The sequence below is a fragment of the Sinohyriopsis cumingii genome, chromosome 7 (assembly GCF_028554795.1).
Source record: "Sinohyriopsis cumingii isolate HCF-2022 chromosome 7, ASM2855479v2, whole genome shotgun sequence".
Classification (NCBI taxonomy): domain Eukaryota; kingdom Metazoa; phylum Mollusca; class Bivalvia; order Unionida; family Unionidae; genus Sinohyriopsis; species Sinohyriopsis cumingii.
In genome coordinates, this window is record NC_142967.1 from 104,128,578 (window position 1) to 104,150,388 (window position 21,811).

The window sequence follows — 21,811 nt, forward strand, 5'->3', positions numbered from 1 at the left end:
TTGTGAACTTGTTTTTCCATAATCGTAAAATATTTCTTTTTTAAAAAATAGGAAATTAACGAGTTCATAAGCGAACACCATATACATGTGAAACCAAACCCAAGAATTAAGTGCAGTAGGCCTGCAATGGTCACGAGTCACTTTTACAAAAAATTTTTTTAAGTTGAACGCATGTACAATTTCATACTCTTTCAATAAAGCAGATATTATTTACTGGTCAACTGATTGCGTCTAATAACACCGCCAAGCCCAGCAAACATCTTGGCGGCTTTTGTTTTTATGTTTATTAAACTGTGTGAATCTGTCATCATGCGGCTTGTTTGTATATGCAGTTAAAGAAGAAACGCATGTTGGCTATTGTCTGAGCAACGACTTTATACAGAATTAATTGAAGACAATCACACAGACGACTTACCGTTGTTTTCACGTGACGTCACAAAACGTGCGTACTTCCATATCTGCCATTTTGAGCCCCCTAGCCCCTCAAATCAGCACCTAATAACATTGTTCTTCCCGCATAATTACGAAAGCATGTCTCATTTTGTGCGTAAGAATACAATAGAACATCACATTCTGCTGTGCATGTCAACCACACGAGACCGAATGCTTGACTTTTCTATTTGTTTTCTTCAGGTAAAACGTTTAAATTTCAATAATCTTTGTTATTCTTTCATAAACAAATAGATCGATCGATAAACAAACGCATAAACAAATGGATACACAAACAAGTAGAAACATTTAATGATTTTCAATTTTCATGGGCTGAAATCAATCATTTGGTTATCTTTCAAGTTAAAAAGCTAATTGTTAACATATAATTTCATATTTCTAAAAGCATTTCAGGAATACTTCGTTTTGACATTTGACACAAAGTCATGTTCCGTTTTGCACGTGTTTCGTTTGAATACACTGAAGATGAAACGTCTTTTTGAACGGTTATCGCTTTCTTTCAGTATCATCCTACGTCCATCATCTCCACAACAAATACAACATTTGACCATACTAATTAAACTGGTTTGTCAACTGTCATTGGCACAAACACCTGTTGTCGCGAAAAGTATTTGTACATAAAAGTTCTGTCATAAAACACATGCTCTGAGATTTTAATTCGTAACTGATATTGTATCCCAAAAATCATTGTCCGGAAATACTCTTTCAAGATGACAAGCTTAGGTACATGATATGACACACTTTTTAAAAATGTCAGTATTGTCTGTTTGTAAAATAAAAATACATTTCTATTTGATAGCAATATACATGATTACGTGTCAGATTCACTATTCTGTCTTTCGATACAAGCAAGGGAACTTCAGCTTTATTTTTATTTTCATGCTGTAGAGCACTTAATTTCAAGTATAATCTATGTATCCTTTCGATGAAGTAAATGTCTTTATCGACAGTTAAATCAGATTATTATCTTGAATATACATGATGACTAATGATGACAAAGGTTTGTTAGGGACTCAAAATGGCGGCACAAGGTGCAAGCGCATTGCATTGTGGGTATTTGCGTACTCAATCGTGATGTCTGTGAAAACAACCCATACTCGTGGACCATTAATAAGTAACATTTCCGCTAATGTTTATTTTGGCACAACACTTCAAGAACCCGGTGATAGTTAAATTTAAGAAGCTACGCCACGATCGTATTAAATTAAAGTTCATAAGCGAACTCTTCCCCAAAATGATAATGAAAGTTTTACACACTTTTCTCGTACTTAAAAGAAAGAAAAAAAATTCCCAGTATGAGAAAATACATATACATGTATTTAAAATTTCAGGAACCACGCCACAATCATATTAAATTCAAATTCTTATGCGATCTCTTCCCCATAATGATAATACATTTTTTATACACTATTTCATGTACTCTGAACAAAAAATATTTTTTCATGTGCGAATGAACATACGAAATTTCGAAAGCCACGCCATGACCGCGTTATATCCTAATTCGTGTTATAGCGGGGCTACACTGTTGTTGTTGTTGTTGTTCTTGTAGGGTTTAACGCCATTTTTCAGCACACGATAGGCTATACATGGCGACCAGTATTAATGGTGGAGGAAGAACCCGGGAAATCCCTGGAAAGAACCACCGACCCTCGAGAAGCTACTGGCAAGCTTTCTCACATACCCACATTGGCCGAATCTGAGACTCTAACACACGCAGGCAGAGGTGAGATGACAGTGATCCATAATGGAGAGCACTTTAGACCACTCGGCCACCCGGTGCCCCGGGTTGCACTGTATGTATATATATATATATATATATATATATATATATATATATATATATATATATATATATATATATAGTGTCAATGGGATATACTGACCAATGGAGACACATGCATAACATATTGAAACTGAAATCTAGACCAAATATAGATCAATAGTCTAATGTGTATTTAAAATTTCATAAAGGTATCTTGAATGATTTTGGAGTGTAGCCCAAGATATAAAAGTAGTACTGAAAAAATAAATTACAAAGAAGCAAAAAATTGCAAATGGTACATTTATACTATGTGCACCAAATTAAAATGAGATACTTTACAAGGCTTTTTAGTTCTGTCCAGGAAATGAGTTTGGACAATGAATGGATGGACAAAAGGACAAAAATATGTTTTAAAATAACAAAAATGAAGAATCATGAATGCCAAGAGGAAGATCTACACAACTAGTTTAATAAGTAAACCGATTTTCCTAGACATATCTAAACTGCTTATGGAGTTTTGTCCTGGAAATGAAAATTTGTGTAATGGATGGATGAACAGACAAATGGACAAAAAGAAAAAAGTACTGAAACTGAATAGAAAATGACTCATCTGGAGAAGGTCTATAATGTGTACCTTTCATATATATATATATATATATATATATATATATATATATATATATATATATATATATATAATGGTTTAGGAGCTTTGCTGCAGGAACAAAAGTATGGATGAAGGCTGGATGGTTGAACACAAGTGGACAAATAACAATAAAAATACATAAACTCAAAACTTGTGAGCAGTAATAATAATACAATTACATATATAAATTATAATAATGAAAATAACTTTATTTTCAGAGATTGCAACTCATTTAGCCAAATTTTTAGATAATGTCACATGTAAAGCCTTCAAGTGCATGCAACGTTCTATATATGTCCACAACATTCATAAAAGAAATAATGACTGTTAGTGAGTTTAATGTCACACAAATATTTTACTTAAAACTTGGAATGTATGTAACATATCTGAAGCTGATTTATGTAAAATTTAATGCATAAGACCAAAGAAGAAACATAAAAGTATTTGGTAAGAGATTTATGTTTAAACTGTTGAGAGATCCTGATTTGAAAAAAACAAAACTGTCAGCCAGCCGTAGCTTAAGTGGTAACTGACTCCATACAGAAGATCCTTTATACACAAATGTCATTTTCAATGCATTCTTGGTCTTGGTAGTTTTAAACACAAGTTTCTTTCTGACCTTAAAGAATACACAGGCAGTATTGGCAGTATGGACAGGTGTATCAATAAGGTTTACTGGTGTTTGATCACGAACAGCTTAATAGACCAAATCACATCTATATGAGATTTCTTAGCTAAATGGAAGTCAGTTTGAAGACTTATGCATGTCAGCAGATGGCATCATTGGATTGAGCATAATTCAAGCTACAGGCTACTGAAATTTGATAATACGATTAATATTAGTTTGTGTGCATGAGTCCCATTCTCGACACCAGTAGTCCATAACAATATGTTGAACGGCGAAAGGTTCATTTAAACCAATTGGTCTAATATATGTACCAAGTTTCACACAAATATCTTGAATGACTTTGGAGTTGAAGGATGGAGAGTTGCAACCCATTACCATATCTGCCACCAACTTCATTTGGTACATCAAATTAGGGAGTTACTGCATGGATACAAAAAAGTGGGTGCATCTGAAAGAGCTGCCAACCCTCCTGATTCAGGCACGAGACTCATGAATTTTAATGTAAACACCCACTCGCCCTCTTGAAGTATAACTTGTCATGATTTTCATCATCGCAAAAAATGGTACGATAGTAAATTTGCATTTTACTTCCATGTCTCAGCATAGTGTCTATGTATGTTTATAAACTGTGCAACAGAATCAGATGCTTGGTTTCATTACATTATGTAGTAGTGTTCTTTGTTCAACATCGATAAAATTTACACCAAAAATGGCAAAAAGATATAAGACCAATTTCAAAATGGTGTATGCACAACAGCTCTTGTGTATAATGGAATCAAGGAATAGTATTTCTTACACATTTTTAGGCACTGTGATTTCTCAATTTCTTGTGAATGACATAGTGAAACACATGGATACAAAATAAAAACATAAATAATAAGTGAAGAAAGTAATAAAAAAATAAATTTAAATTTTGAGCACATGACATCATTATTAATGCATAATGCTTGTTCATGTCATTTCTTATTGAAGACAATTGATCCTTAAGCTATGCCAATCATGCATTACTTCAAAAAATGTTCCCTGATTGTGAAATAGCAAAAAAGTATTTCCTTGCTAGAATGGTAATTGCAGCTACTGATGCAAAGATGCATTTAAAGTCTAAGGTTGTGAGAGGGAAAAATCTGTTTTTTATGTCTGAAAGTGGTAGATCTCCTGATTTTTCATTTTTGGAAAAGTTGGCAGCTATGGCAGGGGTTATAACTCTGACAGTCATCTCTATCTCCCACCCACAAAAATGCTATGAGAAAAAAGATTTGTCAAAGATTTCATACTTAGGGAGTTCACATTTTAAGAGTTTAAAGGAAAGTGAAAGACATTAAGTACAATTAGATGCAAGAATAGTGAATAGATGAATGGATTAAAACATTAAAAATAATGAAATTGAAGCATTGGGAAACCAAAAATAATTAAGGCAGATCTCTGATTGGCAATAAAAGTGGAATAAAAACATAAAGAACTAAAAAAACAAACTCAGTATAGATGCAGCTGCAAACTTATTAAAATTTATATACATAAATACTGTAAAGATTTTTTTTTATTACATTTTTTGATAAAATATTTCTATGCTAGAATCTCTGACAAGTTTCTAATTTTGTACGCATTCTAAAGGTTTTGTTATAACATTGCTTTGTGACAATGTATTGGCTCATAGCAATTGATTTGTGTGGTCTTCCAAAGAAAATTAGCTCATTTATAACATTTTATCAGCTGACATGCCAAAGCCAGATAAAACAATGGCAGTCATTAAAAAGGCAAAGGCATAACAAGAAAGATACTGGGTAACAAAAAACATAATAATCACAGCTCATTCATAACTGGTCAAGAACAAAGGTCTAACAAAGGCACCATGCAACAGAATCATGTTAATCACACTTCTTTATTAAATGATACTTTATAACGACTGGTTTCTCATTCAATGCAAAGAAATGTTTTGTTTTGTATTTATTTCACTAAATAATTTTAAAATAATGTTTAGCTTTCATTCTATACTTGTATATTGATTGACTGAGTACAGTTTAACGTAAATCTCTGTATTGTTCATTTGAATTATGATAGTTGTGAAAATGAGTGAAATTCTTGTTATACACAAAGCTGAGGAAGAAAAAAACACCAACATGCTCTAATCCAAAAATACCTTGCAAGCCTCGACAAAAAGAATGAACCTGAAATGCACTGTCCACAATCAGGATGATATATCATGCATGTTGTAATGTTTCCACAGACTGTGTTGTAAATGCTGATGATGACGATTGCCAGTGATATGGTGCATGATGCCTAATTAGTTCGATGATAAGGAGGCCAATTTCTTGAATTATATTAATTCTGATGGTAACACTCACTGCAACAATTTAATGTAAATTTGTTGCAGGTGAAATTGTTCATGAAATTAGTGCTCACTAGGAATCAACCAAGCTATTAAACAAAGACAATTTCACATACAAGTTAATTATATGATTCACTGGCTGGTACATGTTCGTGTATGTTGACACTTTCACTAGATGATAAACTTAATTGTTTAGGTAATTTGTTTGCATGATAACATGTATTTATACAAATGTAAGTTGTTTCAAAAACTGTATTATCCTTAAATATGAGTTCTGAAAAGAATGTCTACAAATTCAAGATATTTCTTCTTGTTAACAGCTAAGTGATGAAACCATCTCTGAGATTCCTGCATGAAATACCACGCTGATATGACCAGCCACTCCGGAAACTTAGTGGCAAGATTTTTAATATTTTCATTATAACAGTCATATTTGGGGTCAGATTGGAATATTTTCATTCAGGACTAAGAGATCATAATTAGTCTTTTGATGAAAACCCTATATAACCTTACGTTTCATAAGAGTAGCAATAACAAGATTTACAAGATGGGTGTCATGATGGCCATAATGGATGTTAGGTTGGCATCATTTTTCAGCTATTACCAACTGCAGTCTTTGGGTGACAACCAAATGTTGATACAACTTTTCGTATAGAAAGAGTAGCAATTGAGACTTTCAAGATGGCCAATAGTGAATATCAGATTGGCACAATTACTATTTAAGACCAACTAGATATCATATGATGTTTATTTGTGAAAACATCATGCTGATATGACTTTACATTCAGAGGGAGCAGCATTGACAAGATTTTTAAGATGGCTGCTGTGGTGGTCACATAGGATTTCAGATTGGTGATAATTTGTGCCAATGGATTGATTGACATCAGACGAAAGATAACAGTCCATCCTATAAGTTCTTCTAATCTATTTAGGCAAAATTTAAATTTTCCACAAGAACTTTTATTGTATAAATTAATCCTGTAACTGCCTTGTAAACATTTAATTCATTACTGCAGAACTCTGAAAAACTAAAGTACCGGAGTCCCATATTTTGGATTAGAGTTTTGACTTTTTTATTTTTAAATTTACATAGTCTCATCAGCAATAATATCAAACACATTTTCAATGACGATTGCAAAGTTGATAAATTCAAGATTATAATTTAAAGATTTACTGTTTTTCAAATATTATGTGTACATAAATTATGAAAATGAGATAAAATCTTAAAGATATCAGTCTGAAGTTAACAATTTTGTATCATTAAAAAAAAAAAGACATGCTGGAAAACATATAAAGATAAATAAACAAGATATAAATAAAGCAAACTATCATGTGTTATATGCTAGGAGTTTATATGAAAAGTTACTGGATTAAACAAAAATTCAGGTTATATATTTATATACATACTTATGAATCCACAGTGGTTTTTCTTTGTGCCTACATGAAAACTAACAAACTTGTCTGAAGAAGCCAAGTCCAAAGAGTAATAACAAGTCCCAAAAGTTTGCATTTCTCAATGTTCATTTTTTATAGATACTTTTACCCAATCAGCAAAGATTATTATTCTTAAATCCACCAATGATTTTCTAATTTGCCATGATTTCATGAAACCTTCGAGCCCACTAGTGTCATACCAGTCCATAAAAGAAAAGAAGCAAACCATACAGTCCAACAAATTCATTCTTGGTAATGACTTTTGGGATAACGAATTTTAGTAACTGCTAAATATAATATTGAATCCATCTCTTAATACTGGATCTACATTTCTCAAGGACAGCAATAAATAATGCAATATCTTCATGGAACTATTAAATATTCCCACTGTCAAATGGTATAAACATCTGAATTTATAGAAGTTATGACTTATGAACCTATACAGCATATGGCAAGAGAATTTAAAAATAACTTTGGGCCTTATGTCCTCACTATAGGAACCCATGAAGCATATGGCAAGAGAATTTGGCAATAGCTTTGGGCCTTATGTTCTCTCTACGTGAATCTATGATGCATATGGTAAGAGAATTTGGCAATAGCTTTGGGCCTTATGTTCTCTCTACGTGAATCTATGACATATGACAAGTGAATTTAGTAACAGCTTTGGGTATTATGTTCTCAAGGATATTTATTCTGATGCAAACATTTTGGGCCAAAATAAGAGAGGATTAATAAGCAGCTGGATTAAATTCTTAGATGTTGAAATAATTTTTGAAATGGTTAAATCTTAACTTCATTTCCAACTTGAATATGGTGCTGCATATTTCAGAAAAGTTTGTTCTGTGTATACCTTCTTTTGATGTGCTGTCATAAGAGATATATTTTAACTACAATTTATGTTCAAAAGTATGCCTAGGCACCTGCATCTATATGCTTTTAGAATGCATTTTGTTCTACACATAAAGAGACCTTGTCTTCTCCACAAAATTATAGTACAGTACAGCTAAACTTCAACACAAAAACCAAGCTACCCATTATAAATCTAGCTCACCAAAAAAGCCCCAAAACAAATCCTAGCTTAATAAAATTACAAACAAAAGTGCCATGGAATATTATATGTGAATTTTTTTCAAGTTTATTTAAACAATACTCCATCCATTAAATAAAAAGCATTCAGTAGATTTACCCATTTCTATACAGTGGGAAAATTGGATATAAAGAATATATTCACACACAAAGATTCATCTGAACAAAGACTATATTCCAAAACTGGAAGAATTTTTATGTTACAATCTTATTCATTAATGTAGCCAACCACAAAAAATTCAAACAAGGCATAATATTAAAAGTGCAAAAATACTACAACTAGTGATGGATGCAATGCAGTGGGCACTGCCCACTTTAATTTGTTCAGCAAGGCTTTAAAAAGAAGAACTTGAGTTATGAATCATGCTAAGGGGAACATGCATTCATGAACCCTTAACTCTTCCAATGGTGATGTGGAATATAAGATATCCAACTCATTTAAGGAGTCATCAGTACAAAGGTGTGTGATAGGTTTGTTTAAAATCAAACACTGATTCCTTAGTTAAGTTATGTAAATCTAAGTCACCCTCTATTGCATGAGGTTATTTGAGGTATGATATTAGAGAAACATGTTGAATCTATGCAGTAGAATCACCAGTATGGCAATGACATAATTGTCATGGCAGAATTGCTGATGTTTTCAGCCAGAGTTGCCAGTATTACTGAATGACTTAACTATTATGGTAGAATTGCCAATGTTTTCAGACAGATCAGTTGTCATCTTGTTATCATGAAATTTATAGGAAATTAATCTGTTAAGTTTAGAGACTTAGGATAGAATTCCCAAATTATATTGCATGCTGGGAATGTTACAGTTTGTGTAGTATGCAGTGGAGAGTCCCAAGAAATGAACTTTTATGGGGGGAATACCAACAGTTAATATGTCAACACAAAAACGACACACAATACAAAATAGGAAACAGATAATGGACAATGAAGACAGTAGATAGACTAGAGGAACAAGATTTGCATATACATGAACAACAAGGAAAATCGGAATAAACAAAACATTACAGCATAAAACAAAAATACAACATTAAGCTATATATTAACCTATGTACAGTTATAGATCACTAGCAGTGATGAGAGATATGATAACAATAATCAATATATCAAAGAGAAATAATAATATATAAAATAATAAAACTTTAGAACTGCATATGATGCTAACTGTGCATTCACTGTTCAGGGATCATACCCAAAATGTTTGTGTGTGTAAACAGGACTCCTAACTGTTAGGGAATGTGCCCAATATATTTGTGTGTGTAAACAGGACTCCTAACTGTTAGGGTATGTGCCCAATATATGTGTTTGTAAACAGGACTCTTAACTGTTCAGGGATCATGCCTAAAATGTTTGTGTAAACATGACTCCTAACTGTTAGGGTATGTGCCCAATATATCTGTGTTTATAAACAGGACTCTTAACTGTTCAGGGATCATGCCCAAAATGTTTGTGTGTGTAAACAGGACTCCTAACTGTTAGGGAATGTGCCCAATATATTTGTGTGTGTAAACAGGACTCCTAACTGTTCAGGCATCATGCCCAAAATGTTTGTGTGTGTAAACAGGTCTCTTAACTGTTCAGAGATCATGCCCAAAATGTTTGTGTGTGTAAACAGGACTCCTAACTGGTCAGGGATCATGCCCAAAATGTTTGTGTGTGTGAACAGGGCTCCTAACTGTTCATAGATCATGCCCAAAATGTTTGTGTGTGTAAACAAGGGTACAATCACTCTCTATAGTTATATAGCAGTGACAATGCAATGATGAGAAGAAACTAACTGCATAAGAATGTCAAAAAGTGTAACTAAGTAGCCATATATAAAGTTGACTTAAGGAAACAGCAAGTTAGATATGCAAGTCCTATAGTACATAGACTTAGCATACTGATGAAACTATGCTAGTCCAGACTATGAGTAATGCGTGCCTAATATTAAACAAAAATATGGGGTAGACACACCACAGGTGTATAATATACCAAACCGTCAATGAATCTTAAAACTTTTAAAGAAAACCAAAACATTTAGCACTATAAACATTGTAAACATTCTTTCTATGAATACCCCTCTGTGAAAGGAATTTCAGAGGAATACATCCATAGAAAAATCTGAATGATTACATCTAGGAAGAATACATTCAAACACAATATTTAATAAACTCAAAATAATGCACAACATGGCCACATAAGCACAGGACAAATAAAACAAAGTGGTATAATACAGTGAATGTGTTGACGAAAAATAATAGTAATGAAAAAATAACTGCTCACAAATGTCACAAAGTTTAACTGAGCTCTGACACAACTGTAGACACAGTAACACCAAATTAATGCACAAACACTTCCAAGTAATGAAAAATATATATGATGCATGTACATGAAGCAACACATAACCCAATATTATGTCTAAAACAGGTGGATCTACACAAAGTCTAATGCATATGTTGAATGGTGTCATTTGAGGTCCAGTTATAACAAGGTCCAATGTTCCAGCATTTTATTAATGTCGTCCTCAATCTGTGTTTTAGTTGCTAAAGTGGCAGCCCTTGTCCATACTGATCAATCATTGAATTTGTGATCTGCATAAACTAGGAGCAGATGCGACTTTTCTCGAAATTCAGATTTAGAAAGTGGATTTGTACCATCTGATGCAACTGTTAGATCTTTAAGTTTTAAAATAGCCCTTCCTGCAGAGGACTGTTAAATAATTGTTTATAGGGGCAAATATAGTTATCCATATTGTATGCCACCAGAAGTAAAGTACCACTGGTATTATCTCCAGCAATTATGTAGTCATAAATATGTAAGTTACCTCCACATCAGTGGTTTACACAACAGTAAATTCAGCAATGTGTAAAAATGCCCAAACAAAGCTGTTAGCATTATAACATATTCTAAAATTATGAAACCATTCTAATGCAAAGTACACATGTACAACAACGTACAGAATTTAATGGATAGCCTTGTGTTAAGAATGTTGGTCTGAAATTTCTTTACAGCTCTCAACACCAGTTACAATCCTGGACAGCATGAATACAAGTGGCCATCAAAGTGATGATATAAGTCCAGCCTGATGTGAAATGCATGACACCATATAAATACAGCTTTATAGGTGAATATCAAATATGAATAATCTTGAAGCAATAGACCATAAAAAAATCAACAAGGGAATATTCATAAATGGGGATTACAGGCTGACTACAATGTGATCCCTAAGGACCAACATGACCAAGTAATGTTTTCCAACCTGACAAATAAACAGATTGAGTATGTTGACTGTGTGCATCATGCAGAAACTGGTCCACTGTTTTATTTAGCAAATAACTGTCTTCTGTATGCTGGGCATGGATGGGGAGTTTTCTCTGCTGTTGGAGCCAGGTGTCAGAATTTTTCCATCTTAAAATAACAGCATCTGCAGTGAAGTGATCTTTCCCTGGAATGTATTTGGCTAAAGGTTCCCAACAATACTGAGATGAGATCTATGTTAAATGCTGGATCAATTTCCCTGTCATTGGAGACTTGAATCAGCATTTCATAATTATTTTTTTACTGTACTGATATTGTCACAATGGAACTAAATCCACCTCTTCTGCCACATACAGCACCTTTGATATCAATGCAGCAACCACTGTGGTATATATTTTTGTCACAGCCACAGAGAACTAGTCTGTTCCCATTATTTAAATAATACCAGGTTAAGATCTTTGGAACCATTTACCTTGGAATAAAGCAATGAATCTGAGAGTTTGTCCTGGCCAAGTAAAGAGCTCAACATCTACAGTAAAAGTAATATTAGAGGCCACGAAAAAGGAAATTCTATTCCTTTGAGACAATGAGTCACCTCGTATCTTTAAATCCAGTCTACATTCATTATTCAGTTTCACAGGAAGATACAATTTCATGACAGAGCTTGAACAAGATATCACATATGACATGAAAGAATGACCAGTGGCTATCACTCCACATGTATAAGGTAAGTGGTCCAAAAAGATTCAGCATTTCTATCTATGTGCAAGAGTTAACTTTGCCAAATCCATTAAGCTTGTCATGTGGTAATCTAGCTTCCATTTTTAGCATCTATTATTGATACCTAAATATTTCATAGCTGGTGATAGTCCCAGAGTCATGTGAAGAGCAATAGAAATAATTACCTACAGACTATCAATGTAATTAATGTCACTGTTCTTTCTGCTGGAAAGTCAGGTTTATCAATGGATAACTACTTGTCCAGTAAATGTAGGAAATGTGAAATGCCATAATTATGTAGTGATATCCATTAAATTGCTCTGGACAGTGAATAAAAAATCTGAGTCTCTTCAACTGCCAAGCACTAATCTATTGTAGAAATAATTATAGGTTACTGCATTTGTATGGGAAATTATGAAGGAGTTTTTTCAGATGTAAATACTGCATGTCCTTGGGAGTGCAGTATATTCATCTGAAAAAACAAGTTCATATTTTCCCATACAAATGCAGTAACCTTTTTATTATATGCTAATTTTTTAAAATTCTACCTAATGCTTAATTATATTAACAAAATACACAACAAGCAACAAAATAACTGAATATATTCCTTATTCCAAACTAAATACACAGGCGCAGATTCATCATTACATAATAACAACATTACTAATGCGCATATAACTCCACCCAGATAAATTTGAACTTAGTCGCACGCTTGACATAACTTTCAAAAGAAAATGGCGCATCTAGTTAAAATTGAAATTTGGAGTCATATTGTGAATGAATGCTCATTGCAACAACTTTTCCATTTGATCTGGAAATAATAGATTTTGGTGGGGTTTTTTTTATTCTACGAAATTTCATGATTATGGACTGGATTTATATGACAATTCCACATGAAATACAATGGGTTGAAGAAGCAAGGGAGAAGCGTGTTGACATCTGCAAATGTGATTTTGTTTCTGTCTTCGAATGTTTGAAATTATAATGTGGGAAAAATATGAAGTCTTTCAATTGCAATTATCAAAAAGACGCTATGAAATTAAATGCTTATTTCATTTTGAGTGCAGTAAGGTGTATGTAATTGCACTTATATTCAAAATTACAGTACAGTTTCGAAATGTGTAATCAAGATTGAGAACCTATGACATGGCTAATGTAATTCGGATTTACAGAACTAAGAAAGCAAATTTTGAGGAAATTCAGGATGTAAAACTGTAAGTGTATTTTCTGCCATTCTTATCACCAGCTAAAGAAGACAGTTTATGTCTTGACACTTGTATGTTATTTGTAAGGTCAACCCTTTCTAGTGTCTATTGTATAGCTAACCTAAATCCGAAACATTGTATCAAAAGTTAACGCGGGATATGCCAAAGCAACTGGTATGTGTCAGTCCACAAAACAACTGCTTTACTTCATTCAGAAACAAATTTAAACAACCACAACATAAAACGCCTACAAAGCGAGGGTACATGATTTGTTTACAAATCAAAAGTGCTGGCATCTGCATCCATTGTTTGTTTACAATAGAAAGTAGTTCCTTTATACATGTGAATGGAATATGAAGGTGTGCAGTAATTAAAATACTGAAAGATTCTGACAATGTAAAGTTAACGGATAAAAAAATGAGCATATAATAATATTTAATTCACAACTTGACAAAATAGAGAGGCCACAGTGTTGGGTGTATGTGATTTAACACACTCTGCTTGACTGTCAACCACAACTCTGTCCATCTTATGTGACTGTTTAGGCCAAAACTTATAGGATGCCAGGGTTTCTGTGCTACTCATAATGACCCTTACTCTTTTTTTTTATTATGCTCATCAGACTTGCTAACTTGTCTTGCTTTCTAGCTTTGAAGACTGTAATTTTCCAAAGTGGCTGAACCTCTTTCCCTGCATCCAGGATTTGTCCTCACAGAGCTCAACCTCTTTTCTGATTTAAAATGTTCAGCAAAGATGTTTGTCACACATGCTATAGGTCCATCATAATTGTTTACAAGATGAACCTCCCTGATGGGTTCCTTCTCTCTGTGTGCTTTGCTGAATTGTAACAAGCAGCGTAACAAAACTCTCCCAGAAATCTCATCTTTATAATCTGCAAGGAAATCGGAATTGATTAAATATGTCTATGTTATGACAAAAATGCTAGCAACTGCATCACAAGTGCTAGTAAACAGCATGTACAGTGACAGCCCAGAGTTTGTTAAATTACCAGGTTATTGTTTCACTGGTCATTGTCAAAACCAGTGAATGTAACAGATGTCATTAATCACATTTTCCATTGTTGTGAACTTTACTCTTGATACTGCACCTAATATGAACATCAGAAATATTGTGGAATAAGCACATCCTCAACAGTTAATATCAGATTGTTTTTGATACAAATTGTTTCTCTAATTAAGAGATTTCCATCAGCTTTTCTGTAGAGATATTATAACTAAACATGCTGATCATTGTTTTCTTTGCCTTCATCTCTGTGCATCAGTCTTAATCTTTTATGATACTTTACAAAGATTAACTTTATCCTCTTTCTTTACCTACCTATTTTCCTGTTTCTCTGTCTGTTTGATAGTTTTTAAATTGGACAGTTCTGAAATGAGGTCATATCATGTTCTTTTTACGTGATTTTAAGGTGGTTCAGTAGTAACCATTAGTTAGATGCGGTCTTGAATCCTGCATAGCCAGGTGCAACTTGGTCACCAGCTATGGTGTGTCTTTAGTTAAGGCACTTTACTCCAATTGGCCTCAGCACAATGTATCCTGTCAAGTGTTCAGGGATGGTCCTGGCTTTTAAAAAGCTGTCGCCAAAAAAATCACCAACCTCAATATTTTATCGCCAATTTTCAAAAAGTGTCGCCAGAACAAGTAGTGTACATTTTTCCAAGTGTTAATTTAGTCTTTTAATGTAACAGGCAATGAAAATTACAAAAGATGGGTTAGTTAATACTCAAATTACAACAAGCATTAACAAAATGTTACAAAGTGTTACATGAAGATCCGTTGCGATCTTAGGGCTGCCCACTTGTTGAATGCCGTTTCAAAGTCTAATTTTTCACATCTGTACATGCTGATTCTCATGAAATTCTCGAGAGATGAGATGCAGAGTTTATTTCTGATGTCAGTTTTTATGAGGTTCATCTTACTGAATCCACGTTCACAGTCCACAGTGCTGACAGGTGACACCAGTAGTCTATCAGCAGGTCCCCCCCACCCATGGCTAGCTTCACAAAGCTTGTAGTGAATTGCTTCCTAAATCCCAAGAATGATCACTGAATGCTGTATAAATTTTCAAGACAAGCAAAATAGGGTCACCATTCCCACGAATGAAACTTACACGAGTCAACACCTGGCAATATTGGACCGTATATATAAGCATAAATTCACACCCAATTTAGGGATTCTTTCACTCCCGTATTTTGAGAAATAAATAATTATTATTAATTATGCAAAACTTGTTGTTTTGTTTTTTTGTTATTTCTTGTTGCGGAGTTTAAGTCTCTGCAGCCGTAACATGGCAAAAGGAAAAGATCAATGAGCAAAATGCTGCACTGGCGACAGATATAATTGTGATTGAGATTTTTTCCATTTGTTTTGTATTTATACGCAGTAGTCAGTACTTCAAAGGTTATCAGTTTTCTATGAAGGTTCAGCAAAACAATTGTATTGGTATATGTAAAAAAAAAAAAAACGGAAGGATTGGCCATTCAATTAATTGTATCTGTTCTATTCGCGTCTTCAGAAGTCGGACAGTCATAGGTATAGTTCGGTAGCATGATTGACTGTATCACAGCATACAGTACTCAGCCCAGATGTCAGCATAAGCAGATTATGATGTAACAATGCACTGTAAAGATGGGGTTGTCAATACGAACAAAGGATGATTAAGGATCGTTTGTGTAACAGATAGATTCCTATGCATTGCTTAGTCAAGTGTGTGGCTTCCTTTCGTTCTCCCTTATAATTTATCCAGTCCAAATCCATGATTTTATGTACAAATTAAATAACCAAAAAGTCTGTCGCCAAAAAAAATCGCCAGATGGGATATTTTTGTCGCCAGTAAGGGAAAAAAATCGCAATTTGCGACATTGGCGAAGCCCAGGACGATCCCTGAAGTGTTGATAATGCATTAACACAAATGCAGTTCTGCATCTGTAGTAAATGATAGCCAAACCTGACATGGTCCAGTAAAAAAATTTTTAGGATAAATTCTTCATATTTATTTTCTGCCATTGTTCATCTCAATTATATATGAAGGTATCCTAAATTTAAAACAAGGTCAAAACAAGGTTAAAACAAGGTCAAAGATGGTGAATGTGGAGGATATGTTTGGGGCTTTTTTGTTGGTTTTAAAGGCATCTGTAACACACTGAATGGCTAATATTGTGCGTAAGAACCTACCCAAAATTTAAAACAAGATGAAGCTAAATGCAATGTGAAATTTGTACTGTTATTCCACCAGAATGACTCAAGTCATATTAACAAGGGGATTTTAATCAATGACATTTTATGATGTTAGGCTGGTTCTAAATCAAAATGTCCTTCAGCGGCCAGCTAAAAATTCTTTCTACACTCCATCTCCTGAATGAATGGTCATATCATCAAGGGGTTTTCACTGAAAGATTTCTTATTATGTCATGTTTCTGCACCATTTATACAGCATTAAAAATCCTTTCTTTTGAATATGGTCAAATTCTTCCAACTGGGTTTTATAGTCTATTAAAGAATATTTTATATTTAATGATAGTGATCATAACATAATTAAAGATGTTTTAGGAAGCTGACACACCCCTTTTAAGTTATGAACAAGATTTGTAGGTTACTGATACAAAGGGTCACTGCTTCATGAGACCAGTCTCTGAAACTCTGAAGAACTCGTGTATCTGGTTCATGGTGAGCACCCCATCCCAAATCTGATGCATCTGTGTACAGATGAGTGGGACTTGAGTCTGTGAGGAAGGATTCCTATCAGGATCCAGTTCCAATTTAGACAACAACTTAAGCGGTGACAAAAATCAGATCATATAGGAATCCAAGTCAAGGTAAAAGCTAGCAAACATGAAGATGGGTATGTGAAGATGCACATGATGCAAATCTGGCATAGGGCTTTAGGGCGTTCATTACTGAAGTGGCAGTCTCCATTATGAAGTACTCTTCCTGAAGGAATTAATTGTTTCAGGCAGAAAGAATGATCATAAATCTAAACTTTCCATCTTTTCTCTGAGATGCTGGGAGGAGTAAGACAATATACAAGACAGTAAAACTCCCTAAGAGATGACTGCCTCCCTTCTAAGAAAAAAGGGAGGAGTCCATAAACTTCTTCCCTTTGTTTCTGCAATCTGTGTAACATAAAGTGGATAGCAGGGAGTTTTGAGTTGAGGATGCACATACTGATTTAATTTGAAGTTGATCCTGGCTGACAAACTTGTAAGGGGGTCCATAGGTTAATTAGGACTCCTTGGCCAGTTTTAACAGATCCAGAATCATGGTCCATGACTGGTGTTGCTCACCTAAAATCTTATAATGCTACATCGTGAATGAGACCTCCAAAAAAAAATCCATATTAAATGATGCAACCCTCAGCAGGTTCTAGCTGTGGTTGGAGATGTTCTGCAGAGTGAACCATGAATTATTATTATCACACATGTTAGAGAATTTTTATTTCATACTCTATGGAGACTTGAACCCACATCCAGAGGGAAATGGCACACATGAGCCCATAGTCCCTCATGACTAAGCACACATAAACAAAAAATGATGCTATTTAATTAGTGTTATATGCACACATGTGTAGCAGACACACTCGCACAACAACCTAGTAATTATTCTCATTTATTATATATATATATGCAACAGAATGATAAAATCGCTACTGGTAATGTTCACTCTAGCTCAATAGAAATTAATCATGGTTTTTGCCCGTGGTCTTATTTAGGCCTATTGTTATTTTGTTTTCTCATAAATAACCTCCCTGTGGATAAATCACCGAAACACAGACTTATTTGCAGAAGATGTTGCTATAACAGCTAGCACCTCTGGTATTGATGTAATTAATGTGGAAGCTCTACTAGATTCCAGTATATGAAATACTGAGATGTGGTCAAGACAAAATAAAATGGTCACAAATGAAACTAAAACAAGATGTACAGTAATAGCTCCATCAAAGAAACGTTCTGCTTCTGAGAAACTGCTAAAGTTGACAATAAATGAGCAACTCTGTATGTAGAGTAAACTGCTAAAATGTAGCAGAGTGCCTCATGGGAGACTAGACACATCAATATTATAACTGAGCTATCCTTATTAAATAAAGACTTATTATTATTATTATTATCATCATTATTATTATTATTATTATTATTATTATTATCATTATAGTCAAAAGATTCAAGGAGGCAGCTGAAAAATGTTTGGCATGAGAGACTTATAATGTCACCAGAGGCCTATCCTTTTGATAAAAGCTTCAAATGATTTTCATTGGGTGATTAGCTCAACTCCCAACCAATACCACTGCTCTAAGTGGTTAGCGCATCTGCCTCAGATGTGGGAGTTCATGGGTTCAAACCCCAGAAGAGTCATACCAATGATTTATGAATCTGGTACTAGCATCTGTCTCACTAGATAGGACTTCTCAGCCTAGTGTCAGGATAACGTGACTAGGTGGATAAATCACTGAAACACAGACTTATTTGCAGAAGATGTTGCTGTAACAGGTACCACCTCTGTGTAACATAAAGTGGGTAGCAGGGAGTTTTGAGTTGAGGATGCACATACTGATTTAATTTTAAGTTGATCCTGGCTGCAACATGATGTCCCAGTGCTAGACATCACTATAAACTGCCATACTGCAGGCATTGTAACAACATAACTGAAAAATCATTAAAGCTATGTTAAAATCCAAATCACACACACACACACACACACACTCACATACACCCAACCGATATATCCACATGGGAAGCACTTGAATTCAGTGGAGGCTGAAACATAACAAATGACAGACAGATGATGCCTTCTGCTGTCTGGTGGTCTCATAGCCCCAGGAAAACCTCTGCACTAGCTCCTAAAACATCTCTAAGTACTGAAGCAGCAGCTGATCTTAATGAGAATGGGTGCCAGATATCCTTTCCAGATTAAAAAGAATCTTAGTGTCCTCAGCAATCAATGGATTTTTCCATAAGTCTGGGGGTAGGAGGCAGCAGAACTCATTTAATGCTGCATCAAAAGTCTGTACTTAGTCCTCCACCTGACACTAGAACTGAGAAGAAGCATGGGATCCTAAAAGAAGAGGAGAGCCTGCCACAATTGGTTCTTCATGAAGTCCACTGGAATAAAGAAGGCATCATTGTCTTGAATTTGTTACCAAGGTGAGACAGTGCTGTCCTTCCTATTGATTTTACATAATAACATACTTTATACTGCAACAATTGTATCATCATGAAGAGTATTCTTGAATGGTCTCTATATATAATTTTTGTATTCTATATTTTTATAGCAATGGACTTAGTCTTGGGCTAAATTTAATTAATAGCTTGCACAAATTAAACTTAACATGACTATGGCTTGCGCAAGCTTGTTTGTTACATAACTGAAGCTTGCAATTAGCTTGCGGCTAGCTTGCAGTTAGCTTCGGCTAGCTTGCAGTTAGGTTGCACAAGCTTGGAGCTAGCTTGCAGTTAGCTTGCACAAGCTTGCAGTTATCTTGCACAAGCTTGCAGTTAGCTTGCGCAAGCTTGCAATAAAGAACCTTGCAAGCTTGACAGTTTATTCAGTGCAAGCTTGCACAAGCTTGCCACAAGGTTAGAATTACTAGCTTGCATGATATCAGTTTGCGCAAGCTTGTCGCAAGCTTGCTTTAAGAGCTTGCGATTTCCATTTGGGACTTTCCTCCTATATAAATGAGACTGGAAGAGAGTGGCAGAATGCCAGCAAACTGTTGGACAAAACCAGAAGAGATGGAACAGGTATATGGCCAGTCACATCTGACATACACTGAAACCAATGCTGAAACACTTATGATGTAAGAGATAGCTGAGCAACAGAACTGCTCTTTTCCATCTTCAAAAAAGCAGAACTCACTGTTTTCAGTCACTGGTACTTAACTATGCTTGAAAGGTTGCTGCTCATTCCTGCAAGGAAAGTATGACTTGCTTTAAGCCATTGGTGTGAGTGTCAGGGATCTAAGGCCTTTGGCAAATTCTAAACCAGTGGTGTACAACTCAAACACTCATACGGGCCAGAAACAACCTTGATTGGAATTAAGTGGGCCGCACTGTGAACATTTTTTTGTCTATAATATTAGCATAAATACACATGCATTAAGTAAGGATATGGGCCGCTGGCCACCCAAAACTGTGTCCCCTTCTCTGAACCATGGACACTGATCCTGCTTCTTGACCCACTAATCCTTAAGACTGGAAGTGATCCAGACCCTTCCTGAGAATGCAAGGGATCATCCCAAGATGAAGTGGAACCACTCCGGTGGCCTAGAAGTTTGAGTGTCTGCCACGGATGTGGGAGGTCACAGGTCTGAACCCTGGTTGAGACATACCAAAGACTTATAAAAAATGGTAATAAAAGCTGCCTCGCTAGGCACTCAGGATTAAGAGGTTAGTGTTAGGTCAGCCTGAGGTCAGGATAACGAGTGGTTTTTGTTGTTGTTGTTGTTTAACACCATTTTTCAACACAAGATAGGCTATACATGGTGGCTAGTATAAATGGTGGAGGAAGAACCGGGGAAAACCCCAGAAAGAACTACTGACCACAAGAAGCTACTGGCAAGCTTTCTCAAGTATCCACATTGGCCAAGCCCAAGACTCAAACCCATGCAGACAGAAGTGAGATGGCAGTGATCCATAATGGTGAGCACTTTAGACCACTTGGCCACTCAGGGTCCCTACCATGACTGGTTGCGACGTGATGCTACATGTTTGCGGCATGATGCCCCAGTGCAAGACATCACATTAAACTTCCACACTGCAGACATCATAGCGATATGACTGAAAAATTGTTAAAGCTATGTTAAAAATCCAAATCACACACCCACACACAAGATGAAGTGGTGTGTGTATGTGATTAGGATTTTAACATAGCTTTAACAATTTTTCAGTCATCTTGCTGCAGACATGTAGTATGATGTCCCACCCGTTACATTATCATGACACCAGGCAGGCCAGTCCTAACACTAACCTCTTAATGCTGAGCACCTAGCGAGGCAGCTGTTAGTATCATTTTTGTAAGTCTTTGGTATGACTTAGCTGGGGTTCGAACGTATGACCTCCTGCTTCCAAGGCGGATGCTGTATTCACCAGGCCACCGGAGCAGTCCAAGATCAAGTGGTCGAAATGGTTGAAAAGTGACCTTCTTCCTCCTGCAGAAAGTGTGGTTGCTTCTGCCATGTCCCACAATGCATCTGTCCAAAAGCAAAAAACAAGACACTCATCTATTTGAGTACATTTAATAAGTGATAGACAGGTTGTGTGAATGTCTGATAGAGCCTTCTCATCTCCACACTTAC

At 35.1% G+C, this 21,811-nt stretch overlaps 1 protein-coding gene across 3 annotated transcripts in view; it reads right to left on the minus strand.

Annotated features, from left to right (window-relative positions):
• Positions 1 to 717: 717 nt before the first annotated feature.
• The window catches only part of LOC149795854 (uncharacterized), a 76,552-nt gene continuing 55,458 nt past the window's right edge, over positions 718 to 21,811 (minus strand). For all 3 annotated transcript variants that reach the window (XM_089965777.1, XM_089965776.1, XM_089965778.1), the window contains one exon: positions 718 to 14,395. In XM_089965777.1, the coding sequence (XP_089821903.1) occupies positions 14,148 to 14,395 (248 nt within the window). In that variant the 3' untranslated portion in view covers positions 718 to 14,147. The remainder of the gene's footprint in view (positions 14,396 to 21,811) is intronic.